At 37.8% G+C, this 15,302-nt stretch overlaps 1 protein-coding gene across 1 annotated transcript in view; it reads left to right on the top strand.

Annotated features, from left to right (window-relative positions):
- Positions 1-15,302, top strand: part of CCDC38 (coiled-coil domain containing 38) — a 65,330-nt gene that overhangs the window by 23,675 nt on the left and 26,353 nt on the right. The window contains exons 5-8 of the mRNA XM_023230647.2: positions 4,575-4,639; positions 10,060-10,223; positions 10,318-10,398; positions 13,362-13,519. Of these exons, the coding sequence (XP_023086415.2) occupies positions 4,575-4,639; positions 10,060-10,223; positions 10,318-10,398; positions 13,362-13,519 (468 nt within the window). The remainder of the gene's footprint in view (positions 1-4,574; positions 4,640-10,059; positions 10,224-10,317; positions 10,399-13,361; positions 13,520-15,302) is intronic.

The following is a 15,302-nucleotide window of genomic DNA, read 5'->3' as shown; positions in this document are numbered from 1 at the left end:
ACTACAGTGTCGACCTCCCGGCTCAAGTGATCCTCCCACCTCAGCCTCCCCTCCCAAGTAGCTGGGACAAAGGCACACATGACCACACCTGGCTAATTTTTGTATATTTTTGTAGAGACAAGGCTTCGCCATGTTGTCCAGGTTGGTCTCAAACTCCTGGGCTGAAGCAATCCACCTACTTCAGCCTCCGAAAGTGCTGGGATTACAGGCATGAGCCACTGCTCCTGGCCCTGCTTTTATTACTATTTTTAATTGACCCCATAATAATCATGCATATTGATGGGGTACAGCGTGATGTTTCAATACATGTATACAATGTGCCATAATCAAATTGGAGTAATTAGCATATTCATCACCTCAAACATTTACCATTTATTTGTGTTGGGAACATTCAAAAATCCATTCTTCTAGTTATTTTAAAATATGTACAAACTATTGCTAGCTATAGTCACCTTACAGCACTATAGCACACTAGAACTTACTCCTGTTGTCTAGCTGTACTTGTGTGCTGTTAACCAACCTCTTCCTATCCCCCTACCCCTATCCTTTCCTGCTTCTAGTGACCACTATTCTGCTCTCTACTTCTATGAGGTCAACTTTTTTAGCTTAGGAGTGAATATTTAAATTCTTACATTTTAGATTCAGGGGATACATGTGCAGGTTTGTTACGAGGGTATGTTTCATGATGCTGGGCTTTGTGCTTCTAGTGACTGCATCACCAAGATAGTGAACATGGTATCCAATAGGAAGTTTTTCAACCCTTGCTCCCCTCCTCCCTCCCTGCTTTAGGAGGCCTCAGTGTCTATTTTTGCTATCTTTATGTCCATGTGTACTCAATATTTAGCTCCCACTTGTAAGTGAAAACATGCAGTATTTGCTTCTCTGTTTCTGTGTTAATTTACTTAGGAGAATGACTTCCAGCTCTACCTGTGTTGCTGCAGAGGACATTATTTTATTCTTTTTTATGGCTGCATAGTATTCCATGGTATACAGGCACTACATTTTCTTTATCCAGTCCACTGTTGATGCGCACCTAGGTTGAGTCTCTGTATTCGCTATGGTTAACATTGCTGTGATGAACATACAAGTGCATGTGTCTTTTTGGTAGAACAATTTATTTTTTGGGGGGTAGGTGCCAGTAATGAGATTGCTGGGTTGGATGATAGTTCTATTTTTAGTTCTTTGAAAAACCTCCAAACTGCTTTCCACATGGGGCTGAATTAACAGTGTATTCCCATCAACAGTATATAAGCATTCCCTTTTCTCTGCAACCTAGTCGTCTGTTATTTTTTGACTTTTTAATAATAGGCATTCTGACTGGTGTGAGATGGCATCTCATTGTGATTTTGATTTGCATTTCTCTGATGATTGGCAATGTTGGGCATTCTTTCCAGTTTATTGGATGTCACTTGTATGTCTTCTTTTGCCTACTTTTTAATGTGTTTTTTTTTTCTTGTTAATTTAAGTTCCTCATAGATTCTCGATATTAGGCCTTTGTCGAATACATAGCTTGCAAATATTTTCTCCTATGCTATAGGTTGTCTGTTTAGTCTGTTGATAGTTTGTTTTGCTGTGCAGAAGCTCTTTAGTTAAATTAGGTCTGAAATGCCAATTTTTATTTTTGTTGCATTTCGTTTTGAGAACTTTGCCTAGGCCAGTGTCCAGAAGAGTATGTCCCAGGTTTTCTTTTGGGATTTCTTTTTATAGTTGGAGGTCTTACATTTAAGTCTTGAATCCCTCTTGAGTTAATTTTTGTATGTGATAAGAGGAAGGGGTCTAGTTTCATTCTTCTACATATGGCTAGCCAGTTTTCCCTGCACCATTTATTGAAAAGGGGATCCTCTCCCCATTGTTTATTTTTGTCAATTTTGTTGACAATCGGTTGTAGGTGTGTAGCTTTATTTCTCGGTTTTCTATTTTGTTCCATTAGTCTCTTTTTGTACCAGTGCCATGCTGTTTTTGTTACTGTAGTCTTGTAGTATAGTTTGAAATCAAGTATTATGATGAGTCCAACTTCGTTCTTTTTGCTTGGGATTACGTTGGCTATTTGGGCTCTATTTTGGCTCCATGTAATTTTTATTTTTATGAATTATTTATCAATTTAGAGACAGTGTCTTGCTCTGTCCCCCAGGCTGAAGTGCAGTGGCATGATCATAGCTCACTGTAACCCTGAACTCCTAATCTCAAGCAATCCTCCTGGATTAGTCCCGTGAGTGGCTAGGACTATAGGCATGCACAACCATGCTCAGCTAATTTTTTAATTTTTTTGTAGAGATGGGTTTCTTGCCATGTTGCTCGGTCTGGTCTTGAACTCCTGGCTTCAAGCAATCCTCCCACCTTGGCCTTTCCAAGTTTTGGGATTACAGGCGTGAGCTACCATGTCCAGCCTGAATTTTAGAATAGATTTTTTCTAATTCTGTGAAAAATGACATTGGTAGTTTGATATGAATAGCATTGAATCTGTAAATTGCTTTGGTAAGTGTGGACATTTTTAATGACACTGATTGTTCCAATCCATGAGCCTGGAATGTTTTTCAATTTGTTTGTGTCGTCTATGAATTTTTTCAGCAGTGTTTTGTAATTCTGATTGTAGAGTTCTTACACTTCTTTGGTTACAAATATCCGTAGGTATTGTGTGTGTGTGTGTGTAATGTAAATGGGATTGCATTCTTGATTTGACTCTCAGCTCGAATGTTATCGATGTATACAAATACTATTGATTTTTGTACATTGATTTTGTATCCTGAAACTTTGCTGAAGTTGTTTGTCAGATCTAAGATTCTTTTGGTGGAGTCTTCAGGGATTTTTAGGTATGGAATCATATCATCAGTGAAGAGAGATAATTTGACTTCCTCTTTCCTATTTGGATGCTTTTGTTTCTTTCTCTTGCTGGATTGCCCTGGTTAAGACTTCCAGTATTATGTTGACTAGGAATGCTGAGAGTGGAAATCCTTGTCTTGTTCCAGTTCTTAGGGGAAATGCTTCTAACTTTTACCTCTGTGTGATGTTGGCTGTGAGTTTGTCATAGATGGCTGTTATTATTTTGAGGTATGTTCCTTCCATGCCTAGTTTGTTGAGGGTTTCTATCATAAGGGGATGTTGGATTTTATTGAATGCTTTTTCTGTGTCTATCGAGATGATCCTATGGTTTTTTGGGTTTAATTCTGTTTATGTGGTGAATCACATTTATTGATTTGTGCATATTGAACCAACCTTGTATTCTAGGAATAAAGCCCACTTCATCATGGTGAATTAACTTTCTGATGTGTTGTTGGATTCAGTTTTCTAGTGTTTTTTTGAGGATTTTTGTGTCTATGTTCATCAAGGATATTGACCTGTAGTTTTCTTTTTTGTTGTGTCTTTGCCAGATTTTGATATCAGGATGATACCAAATTCATAGGATGAGTTAGGGAGGAATCCCTTCTCTTTGATTTTTTTGGAATAACTTCAGTAGGACTGGTGCTAACCCTTCTTTGTACCTCCGGTAGGATTCGGCTATGAATCCATCTGGTCCAGGGCTTTATTTGGTTTGGTAGGTTTTTTATTACTGATTCAATTTCAGAACTCATTATTAGTCTGTTCAGGGTTACAATTTCTTCCTGATTCAATCTTGGGAGGTTGTGTGTTTCCAGGAATTTATCCATTTCCTCTAGATTTTCCAGTTTGTTTTCATAGAGGTGTTCATAATAGTCTCTGAGGATCTTTTATATTTCTGTGGGATTGGCTATAATGTTATCGTTGTCATTTCTGAGTGTGCTTATTTGGATCTTCTCTCTTTTTTTCTTTGTTAATCTAGCTAGTGGTCCGTCAATCTTGTTTATTCTTTCAAAGAACCAACTTTTTGTTTCACTGATTCTTTGTATGGTTTTATTTTTTCCTCTCAATTTCATTGAGTTCTGCTCTGATTTTAGTTATTTCTTTTCTTCTGCTAGCTATAGTCACATTCTTATTAAGAGATTTTATTTTATGCCACATTCTGTTGGTTTTTATGAAGCAAACATTATTGAAATGTAGCATATGTATAAATTTCCAGAATGAAAAAAGCTTGAAAGGAAACATTCGGTATTTTCTATTGCTAGATGGTAAAACTAGTTGTCATCTTTTCCTTTCCTGACATAAATTTGGTTTATGAGCCCAAAAAGATTTTGCCTAAGAGCTTTGGTTTTATGTGTAGATTGGCCAAACATTAAGATTTAAAATACTTCAGTCTTACTTGGTACAGAACAGGCTTAGGTTAGCTGTGTGACCTTGGATAAGAATTTTGACAGCTCTACACTTCAGGACCTTACAGACAGGGTAGGGATAGCAGTAAGTACCTTATTCGGGTTGTTGTTAGGATTAAATGACGTGTTTAAAGTGGCTAATGAAGTTTCTGGAATATGATAGACATAAAATAAATTGTAATTACCATTATTAAATTAACTTGAGTGGTTAGGAAAAGGTTTATTTGAAGGTATAGTATTTTTAAAAGATTGGATACATACTGTAGAATAATTTAATTATATGGCTTTTATTTTATACAGCATGTTTAAGGATGATGCACAAATTGAAGTCTATTTCAACTTTCTTCACAGGTTCAGACACAAAAAGGACTGTCCATGAATTTATTAATGACCAGAGAGACAGGTTTCTGCTCGAGGTAGTAAAAATAACTTTGCTCCCCTAGCCAAATGGAAGGCTTTTTGTGTAGTGTTGTCAAATATTTACCTTGACATTTTGCTTTTCTATTATATGTCCCAAATATATTGGTTGAACAGGTTGGTTTTTTCATGTGCTCATTAATTTGAAAAATACTTACTGAGAGTTTACTATGTGCCAAGCAGTAAACAAAGCAAAGACCTACCCCTCAAAGGATTTACATTCTAATATCCCAGACAAGGTTTTTATACTTCCTGGAACCTATCAGAAAAATTATTCTAGAAAATGTCTGGTTCTAGTTTGTTCCTTTTTCCCCAATTATCTCTCCTATGACCAGGATAGCACCTGAGACGCCCTGTTTAATGCAGCTTCTCCTGATGCTTTGGCTGAATATGGTGGGAATCCAAGCACTCTGGAAATTCAGACAATTCTAGAATCCCTCCAGCTTCCTTGATACCTACTCATGTCAGAACAGTGTGCCAGGTCCCTTGTGGAGTCTTTTATAAAAAATGATAGAGGCTTTTTTTCCTGCCATCAAAAACTTTAACTAGAAGCCAGGTGTATAACTGAAAACATGATTATTTACTATGTCTATATGCATATTCATTTGCCATAGGTAAAGCAGAGATGCCAAGCACTTAATGGGAAAATAATTACAAAATAAATGAATTGAACATTTTTATACATTTATTGTCAAGTATCTAATAATCTAAAGATGTTAACATGTCTCAATTAAACTCTTTGATGCTAATGAGTAAATAACAATGTACTTGACTTTTCCTAATTTCACATCACACATTTTGGGGCATAAATTTAGTTAGTTAGTACTTCCGTACGCTGCCAGCCACAATCAACATAAAATATCTCACTTAAAGTAACTGATAAAGTTATAAATAGAACCTGATGGCTTTGTTTGTTAAAAAGCATTTCCTGGGTATGAGTTTGGTCTTTATTATAAAGTCCTACTGACATAATAGATGTCCTAGGTAGTTTAAGGTGGTGCTTGACAGATACATTAGGATTTTAGGACATTTATATTAAATATACCTCATTTCCTTTCTTTGCTATATCCCTCCCTCCCTCAACCAGTTTGGTGAAGTGTCCACTTATCAAAAAGACTTGTACAGTCTATCCTGCATATCCACAGGTTCAGCATCTGAGAATTTAACAAACTGCAGATCACAAATATCCAGAAAAAATGATAAAAAACAGCAAAATAATATAAATTTTGAAAAATTATAAAATACAACTATTTATATAGCATTTACATTGGTATTAGGTACTATAATTAATCTAGAGATTATTTAAAGTATATAGGAGAATGTACATAGTTATATGCAAATACTATTCCATTTTATATAAGGGACTTGAGCATCCACAAAATTTGGTGTCCTTGGGGATCCTGGAGTCAATCTCCTGTTGATGCCAAGGAACAACTATTTGTAGTAAAAAATTTGACCATGTCCAGAAAGAGTCTGACTTTTGCCCTTGACTTCTGGGTGGTAATCTATATCATACTTGATAAAGGTGTCTTTCTTTAATGTAGAACTGGTCACATCTGACAGTCTTAGGGTGGGGGCTGGCCATCCCAGAAATACTAACAATGGGACTTAGAGGTGGGGCTTTGGGTCACACTTAGAGGGTCTGGAGACTGGAGACAGATCAACCAAATGGTCAACCAATCATACCTTGTTAATGAAGCCTCATTGAAAACTCTAGACACTGAGGCTCATTCGTACTTCCCTTGTTGACAATATTCTGTGTGTGTTGTCACATGTAGATGCAGGGAGGATAATGCCTCCTAGTTCCATGGGGAGGGAACACTGGAAGCTTTGCATTTAGAATTCACTCGGGCTCTGCCTTATGGGTCTCTTCCTTTGGATGATTTCAATCTGTATTCTTTCCTTTCAGTAAACTATACCCATGAGTATAATAGCTTTCAGTGAGTTTGTGAGTCCTTCCAGCAAATTACCAAAACTGACAGTATTTGGGGGAACCCCTCAAACTTGCAGTCAGCGTCAGAAGTGAGAGCAGTCTTGGGGACTATGATATGAAATTTTCAATTTGGCTAACTCTGGGTAACTTGTAATAGTTTTCAAAACCTGAAGTGGCTTCATGGCATCTTTATTTTTTTATTTATAGCAGAGTTGGGACATGAAATACTCATTTAAAAATGATTAACATTGACATATTGTGAATTTAATATTATAAACACTTTATGCCAATAAATTTGACAACTTAGATGAAATAGACAGATTCCTTGAAAGATGCAAACTACCAAAGCCTACCCAAGAAGAAAGAAAGAAATGGCATAGCTTTATGTCTCTTAAAGAAATTGAACTTACAGGTAAAAATCTTCTCACAAAGAAAAACCCAGATTTATTGGTTAATTCTGCCAAATATTTACAGAAGAAATAAATTTAATTTTATACACACTGTTCCAAAAAAATGAGAAAGAGGGAATACTTCACAACTCATACTGGGAAGCCAGCATTACCCTCATATCAAAACTAGATAAAATGATTAGAAGATAAGAAAACTAAAGACTAAGATCTCTTGTGAGCATATATGCAAACATTCTGAACAAAATGTAACAAACCAAATCCAATAATACATAAAAATGATAATACATTATGACAAATTAGGGTTTAATCTAAGAATACAAAAGCAATTTAACATTTGAAAATGAATCAGTGTAATACACATTAACAAATTAAAATTGAAAACCCATATGATTATCCCAATTGATGCAGAAAAACCACTCAACAATATCCAAAATTCATTCTTGATAGAGAATCTCAGCAAAGTAGGAAGAGAAGTTCCTCAACTTTATAAAAAGACATCTACTAGAAACTTATTACTAACATTATATATCTAATGGTGAAAGACTGAATGCTTTCCCCCAATATTAGGAACAACGCAAGGATTTCCACTGCACCACTTCTTTTCATCAGTGTTCTGGAGGTCCTAGCTAGTGCCATAAGACAAGAAAAAGAAATGAAAGACATCCAGATTGGAAATGAAGAATTAAAGCTGTCTTTATTTACAAACAACATGATCCTCTCTGCAGAAAATCCGAAGAAATCTATTTTAAAACTACCATAACATATGAGTTTAGCAAGGTTGTAGCAAGATCAATTTATAGAAATCAATTGTATTTTTATAAACTTGTAATGAAGAATTAAGAAATTAAAATTTAAAAAGCAATGCCACGTCCAACAGCAACAAAATATGAAATACTTCAGATATGTTTGTAAAATATGTACAATAGATGTACACTGAAAACTACAAAACACTGCAGAGAAAAATTAAAGATCTAAAAAATGGAGAGTGATAACATGTTCATTGATCCAAAGACTCAATATTGCTGAGATGCCAAATCTTTCCAGATTGATTTACAGATTAATTTATTTAATCTATAAATACAATCTCAATGCAAATCCCAGGAGTCTTTCTTGTAGAAATTGAAAGGCTGATTCTAAGTTTTATATGGAAGTGCAAAGGACCTAGTTTCCAGAGCTATGAAGCATCTAAAATGCTATCCTACTTGCAAGCTAAGAAGTTAGTCTGGTACAGTTTCATAGTTTCAATAGAAGACACCAGACTACTGGGTCAGAAATAAAGAATAGTTTCTTATTTATAGCCATTCCATTCCTGGGAATTTATCCAAGAAAAATAAAAGCATATGTGCTCATAGCAACCTTATTCGAAGTAGCCCAATGTAGGAAACAAGCCAAATGTCCATGAACAGGTAAATGGGTAACCAAACTGGGGTACATCATTATAACTGATTACTACTCAGCAATAAAAAGGAATTAGTTATGGATATTCTACGAACATGGATGACTCTTTAAATAGTTATACTAAGTTTATAAATCCAGACAGAATAATAGTTCGTACTATAATTTCACTAGATAAAATTCTAGAGAATGCAAGTTCGTCTATAGTGACAGAAGACAGGTCAGTAATTGCCTGGGAAAGAAGTTGGGGAGGAGGGAAGAAGGGATGGATTACAAAGGGCATGAGTAGACTTTTTGAGGTGATGAATATGTTCATTATTTTGATTGTGGTGATGATTTCCCAAGTATATACATATGTCAAAACTTACCAGATTGTATACTTTAAAAATGTGGAGTTTATTGGATAGTTATACCTCAATTAAGCTAGAAAAAAATTACGAAAATGATTCTACAGTTACTCATCTTTTCTAATTATTATTTTTCCCTCTCTGCTGGATTATTGCCACCAACACACAAACATCCTACTATTTACCCCATCTTTTAAAACAATGCCACCCCAAAAACCCTCTTTAGATATCAATTTGGCTAACTCTGGGTAACTTGTTAGTTTTCAAAAACTGAAGTGGCTTCATGGCATCTTTATTTTTTTATTTATAGCAGAGTTGGGACCCTCTTTAGGTATCACATTACATACCATGGTTGTTATCGCTTTAAAATCATCTCATTTCCATATTTTAAATTCATTTATATTATAATGTATGTGGCCTTATTTATGATTTTTTTTGTTTCCTGTATGGCATTAAAAACCCAAATGGGTCTGGGCGTGGTGGCTCACACCTGTAATCCCAGCACTTTGGGAGGCCAAGGCAGGCGTATTGCTTGAGCTCAGGAGTTTGAGACCAGCCTGGCTGACATGGCAAAAACCATCTCTACTAAAATACAAAAATTAGCCAGGCATGGTGGTGTGCACCTATATAGTTCTGGTTACTTGAGAGGCTGAGGTGGGAAGTTTGCTTGAGCCTGCATGGTCAAGGCTGCAGTGAGCCAAGATCACCCCACTGCACTCCAGCCTGGGTGACAGAGCGAGACCTTGTCTCAAAAACAAAACAAAACAAAAATCACCACGTGGATTCTTATATTCTGTACTAAAAAAATAGAAGGAAATAGCAGGCAGATGTCAAAGTTGTGTTTGGGGATCTAAATAGGTCTTTTTGATTACAGTTAGACGTGGTACCCTTGGGCTGGCTCCCAGGAATGCACCACTGGCATGGCAGAGTTGAAACTGCTTTCTCCCATGGTCTTCCTATTGGCAGAGAAGCCGGTAGCTTTTGTGACTGCAGACAGCCCAGTTTCCCAATTCCCAGAAAGTACTGGAGGGTAATACACTGTAGGTAATACCAGATGCATCTGCTCTTTGGAGGAATATGCAGCTATTTTTTATTTCTAGGGCAGAGCCCTTTTGGAACAACACTGACCCTCTTCATAAAAGTAAGAGAGGGAAATTAGTCTCCCATCTAATAATCCCCGAAAATAAAACTCCTTCAAGAAATAAAGTGCATTGCTCCAAGATTTAGCCATACTATTATTTCTAATACAAATGTTCACTTGCTGTGTATAAGACTGTTGAAATTACTAAAAATGTGGAATCATGTTTTTACACCTCTGTCTTCAATGCCCCTAGTATGCTTTGACAACCAAAAGAAACACAATCAAAACGTTTGAAAAAGCCATAGCAATGAGGGAACGGCAACTCAAAAAAGCAGAGAAAAAGCTCCAAGATGATGCACTGGCCTTTGAAGAGTTCCTTCGAGAAAATGACCAGAGATCTGTAGACGCTCTTAAATTGTTAGTTTCATCACTCTGGCCAAACCCCTCCCACCTCTTTTGTTTGTTTGTTTGTTTCTAAGAAGTGAATTAACAGATCTTCATTGCTTTTCAGGGCAGCACAGGAAACGATAAACAAACTCCAAATGACAGCAGAGCTGAAGAAAGCAAGCATGGAGGTACAAGCAGTGAAAAGGTGAGGGTGGGTACAATCTTCTCATGGCCAAATTTCCACGATCCATTAAAACCTGTTTATGCCAGGTAAGACCCAATAATCCTGATCATCCTTATCAGTTGATGATGTCATAAGTATGAACGAATTTTTAAAAATAAGTAACCTGTCCATCAAGCTTTGTTCCTGCCTGGGTATCAAGAGAGTATGTGGCTTCTGGCTGGAAAGTCTCTCTAACTTGTAGATACAGAAGCAAAGAAATTAGTTGAAGCAAAACAATTAGGAATAAACAATAAATTATTGTCTAAGTGCTCTTCTTCATTCATTCATTTTTTTCTTTTTGTATTTTTAGTTTAGTCTGGTTGCACTTTTTCATTCATTCTGAGACATTTTTTCCCCCACATTTTAACATCTCTGAAATTGGGACTCATTCTACAATTATCTTACAATCATCATGGGCAGTATTTTTTCTATTTATGCTTACATAGTAGAAACTAGTATTGTTATTGAAAACTAAGATCTGCTGGGCACACTGCTCGCCTCTCAGCTCCTTTGGAAGTTGAAGCGGGAGGACTGCTTGAGCCCAGGAGTTCAAGTGAAGTCTGACCAACACAGCAGGACCCCATCCCTAGTAAAAATAAATAAAAATTAAAAAGCTAAGATCTATAAAGAGAAAAAAGTATTGGAGCAGGAGTTGAGTAAAATTGTACCATCTGCCACCCCTTTTCAAACGTGGATGTTTCCTTCCATGGTCAAGGAAACTCACTTGAACTAATTTTTTTTTTTTTTTTTTGAGAGCGAGTTTCGCCTTTGTTGCCCAAGCTGGAGTGCAATGGCATGATCTCGGCTCACTGAAACCTCCACCTCCTAGGTTCAAGTGATTCTCCTGCGTCAGCCTCTCAAGTAGCTGGGATTACAGGTGCACACCACCACGCTTGGTTAATTTTTTGTATTTTTGGTAGAAACGGGGTTTCACCATGTTCGCCAGGCTGGTCTCGAACTCCTGACCTCAGATGATCCACCCACCTCGGCCTCCCAAAGTGCTGGGATTACAGGCATGAGCCACTGTGCCCGGCCTAACTAATTTTAAGTAGCTAAAGAAGCTTCCTTCTGTCATCATTTTTGGACACTAATTTCATGATTCAACAGACGCTGTAGTGTTGGTATCAGGTCAATGCTAAAACTTACTTTTCCTTGTTGAGAACTTGATGCTTACCTCCCCTCTAGAACTAGGTCCTAGGCTTCTTACATCCTTCAGACAAGCTAGTCTGAAATGAAGCAGAATTGATTTCTCAGAAACCAACTGCACTAACAGAATGTGTGTTTCACATTCTGGCTACAGCAGGCTCTTCTATTTTAGGAGCCTAAAACTGAAGCTGCTCCAAGATGGAGCATTTCCTTCTCTCTTTCACCCCCTAATGCAATTAGAAGATTCTATCCATTTATAGAATATTTCTAGAGCTAGAGTAGCAGCCTCTATTTTAGTGCAAAGTACTGCATTTGTGCACACTAGCCACTGAGTTAAGCCCTCCAAACAGCCTTGCCGAAGAGAACTTTTGATTGTTTATGTGTCACGTCATCCTAGAAAGGTGCAGGAGATCATGAAAAACAAGCCTGTAGTGGAGCAAGGGCAGCAGGTTCTCTACTCTCTTTATGGCTCGAGATGGCCCCAGCAGGCCTCCTCTACAGGTAGGGCTGGAAAGGGAAGGGGGCATCTTCTGAAGCTTTTGCTTGGAAGCTGTATCGTTCCGGCCAGTTGTCACCCCGTGTTTCTTTGTAACATATCTGGGAGGATTTCAATCTAAAACGGAGGCAGTGATAGAAGGAAGGGCTCCCATCAATCTTCCAGTTGGTGATATGTGAGGCAGCCATTTACTGACCCTTGAATATCACTCTCGCACCAGGGCTGAAGGAAGCCTCTGACAGATAGAAATATTAAAGCTGAAAATACTGATACAAAGTACTATTGATAAGAGTATTGGTGAGGGTCTGAATAATGAAGGCTCTAAAAGATAAAGGTTTGGAAGCTCCCTTTCAAGTGGGCCTTCTTTTGTTACTTTAACATCCCTCTCTGTCCCACTTTGTAATGTAATTACTGTAATGCAATGTGAAGCTGGGCAAAAGCTTTTGGTCCAAGTCACTCAGTATTGGCAGGAGCTTGGGTATCTGAGTCGGATGGACCTATGTTTGAGTACTGGCTCTACCATTTACATCTCCTTTCCAAGATAAGAATAATAGTACCTATTTTAAAGTGCTGTCCTGAGGTTAAGCATATGTTTGTAATGTGTCCTGCCTACAGTAGTAGGTTCTCATTAAGTGTTAGTTTCTTTCTTCTCCTTACAAATGTACCACCTTTCGCTACTTTTTTTTTTTTTTTGACGGAGTTTGGCTTTTGTTGCCCAGGCTGGAGTGCAATGGTGCGATCTCGGCTCACTGCAACCTCCGCCTTCCAGGTTCAAGCAATTCTCCTGCCTCAGCCTCCCAAGTAGCTGGGATTACAGGCGCCTGCCACAACGCCTGGCTAATTTTTTGTATTTTTAATAGAGACAGCGTTTCGCCATGTTGGCCAGGCTGGTCTCAAACTCCTGACCTCATGTGATCTACCTGCCCTGGCTTCTCAAAGTGCTGGGATTACAGGCGTGAGCCACCGTGCCCGGCCCTTTTGCTACCTTCTCATTTCTCCCTATGTCTAAAATGTAATACAGTGTTTACCACAGAAATAATAAATAAGTCGAGTAAAACTATCATGTCGATTCTAAATGTGTGCATATCCTGGGACATGTTTTATTTAAACAGCATTCCTAAAGTTTTATTTCATCTCATTTCATAGTTCACTGAAGCCCATATTTTTATGGCCATATTTATCCTTTTTGATAATTAAATTATTAATTCAGTACACAATCAAGAGCAAAAATTTTGTAAATTTTTTTAAATGAACATGCTTTCACACAGATATACCTAATCATATCTTTGTTTCTTTTGAGTAGTGAAATAGCAAAAACAGAATTCCTCCTCAAGGAGTACATGAAATATGGTTTTTTTCTGCTGCAATTGTCTCCAAAACATTGGCAAATCCAGCAAGCGCTAAAAAGAGCACAGGCATCAAAAAGTAAAGCAAATATCATCCTTCCAAAAATATTAGCAAGTAAGTTACTTATTCTCGACTTCCATGAAGTAAATATTCCTAACTCCAAAATCATCTGCTTCAATGTTTTTTATTTATCTAAATAGATTTTTTTAAAAACAGAACCTAAACAAAGATTTTCACTATATCTGTTATTGTGTATCATTAATTTGGAAACTTGGGCTAATTTCAAATATAAAGTGCCTTTGTCCATTTGTGTTGCTATAGAGGAACAGTTGAGGCTGGGCAATTTATAAAGAAAAGCGGTTTATTTGGCTCACAGTTCTGCTGGCTGTACAAGAAGTGTGGTACCAGCATTTATTTCAGCATTTATTTAATTATTACGTCAGGCTGCTTCCACTCATGGCAGAAGGGAAACGTGTACAGAGACCACATGGTGCAAGGAGAAGCAACGGTGAGGGGAAGCAGGTGCCAGGCTCTTTTCAACAAGGAGCTCTTGTGGGAACTAAGAGAGTGAGAACTCACTCATTGCTATCAGGATTGCACCAAGCCGTTCACAAGGGGTCTACCCCCATGACCTGAGCATCTTTCACTAAGCCTCACTTCTGACACTGGGGACTAAATTCCAACATGAGATTTGGAGTGTAGCATAAAGCAATAAAAATGTATGCATGGGGGAAAGATAAAATATATTATTTTCAACTGATATGGTAGCATACCTAGAAATCCCCTCTAAAACCCTGAGAGGCTATTTGATTTTATTACAAGATTCTGTAAACAGACACAAAGTCATTTATGTAGTTTTTTCTTTTTTTTTTTTTTGAGACAGAGTCTTGCTCTGTCACCCAGAACTGGAGTGCAATGGAGCGATCTCGTCTCACTGCAACCTCTGCCTCCCAGGTTCAAGCGATTCTCCTGCCTCAGCCTCCTGAGTAGCTGGGACTACAGGTGCGTGCCCAGGTAATTTTTGTATTTTTAGTAGAGACGGGGTTTCACCATGTTGGCCAGGATGGTCTCAATCTCTTGACCTTGTGATCTGCCCACCTCGGCCGTCATTTATGTTTTATTAACCTAAGTAAACTAACATTATTAATTAGAAAATACACAAGAAGGTGGGACATGGTGGCTCATGTCTGTAATCCCAGCATTCTGAGAGGCCAAGACAGTCAGATAACTTAGTTTGGAACCAGCCTGGACAACATGCAAAACCCCTTCTCTACAAAAAGCAAAATATTAGCTGGGCATGGTGACACGCACCTCCCAGCTACTCAGGAGGCTGAGATGGGAGGATCACCTGAACCCAGGAAGTCGAGGTTGCAGTAAGTCATGAGTATGCCACTGCACTCCACCCTGGGTGATGGAAGTGAGACTCTGTCTCAAAAAAGAAAGGAAGGAAAGGAAAGGAGAAAGAAAGAAGAGGAGGAGGAGAGGAGAGGAGAGAAAGAAAAGAAGGAAATTAAATCTAAGAAAACAACCTGTCTCAAAAGAGAAGGCAGGCAGGCAGGAAGAGGAAGGAAGGAAGGAAGGAAGGAAGGAAGGAAGGAAGGAAGGAAGGAAGGAAGGAAGGAAGGGAGGGAGGGAGGGAGGGAGGGAGGGAGGAAGAAAGGAAAAGAAAAAGAAAGAAGGAAAGAAAGAAAAAAGAAAGGAAAGAAAAAAAGAAAGAAAGAAAAAGAAAGAAAGAAAGGGAAAGAAAACAAGGAAAGTAAATCTAAGAAAACAGCCTGTCTCAGAAAAGAAGGAAGGAAGGCAGGAAGGGAGGGAGGGAGGGAGGGAAAGAGAAAGAAGAAAGAAGAAAGAAGAAAGAAAGAAAGAAAGAAAGAAAGAAAGAAAGAAAGAAAGAAAG

Source organism: Piliocolobus tephrosceles, chromosome 10 (assembly GCF_002776525.5).
Source record: "Piliocolobus tephrosceles isolate RC106 chromosome 10, ASM277652v3, whole genome shotgun sequence".
In the NCBI taxonomy this organism is placed as follows: Eukaryota; Metazoa; Chordata; class Mammalia; order Primates; family Cercopithecidae; genus Piliocolobus; species Piliocolobus tephrosceles.
The sequence above is the reverse complement of the archived record's forward strand: the minus strand, read 5'-3'. Positions and strand labels throughout refer to the sequence as shown.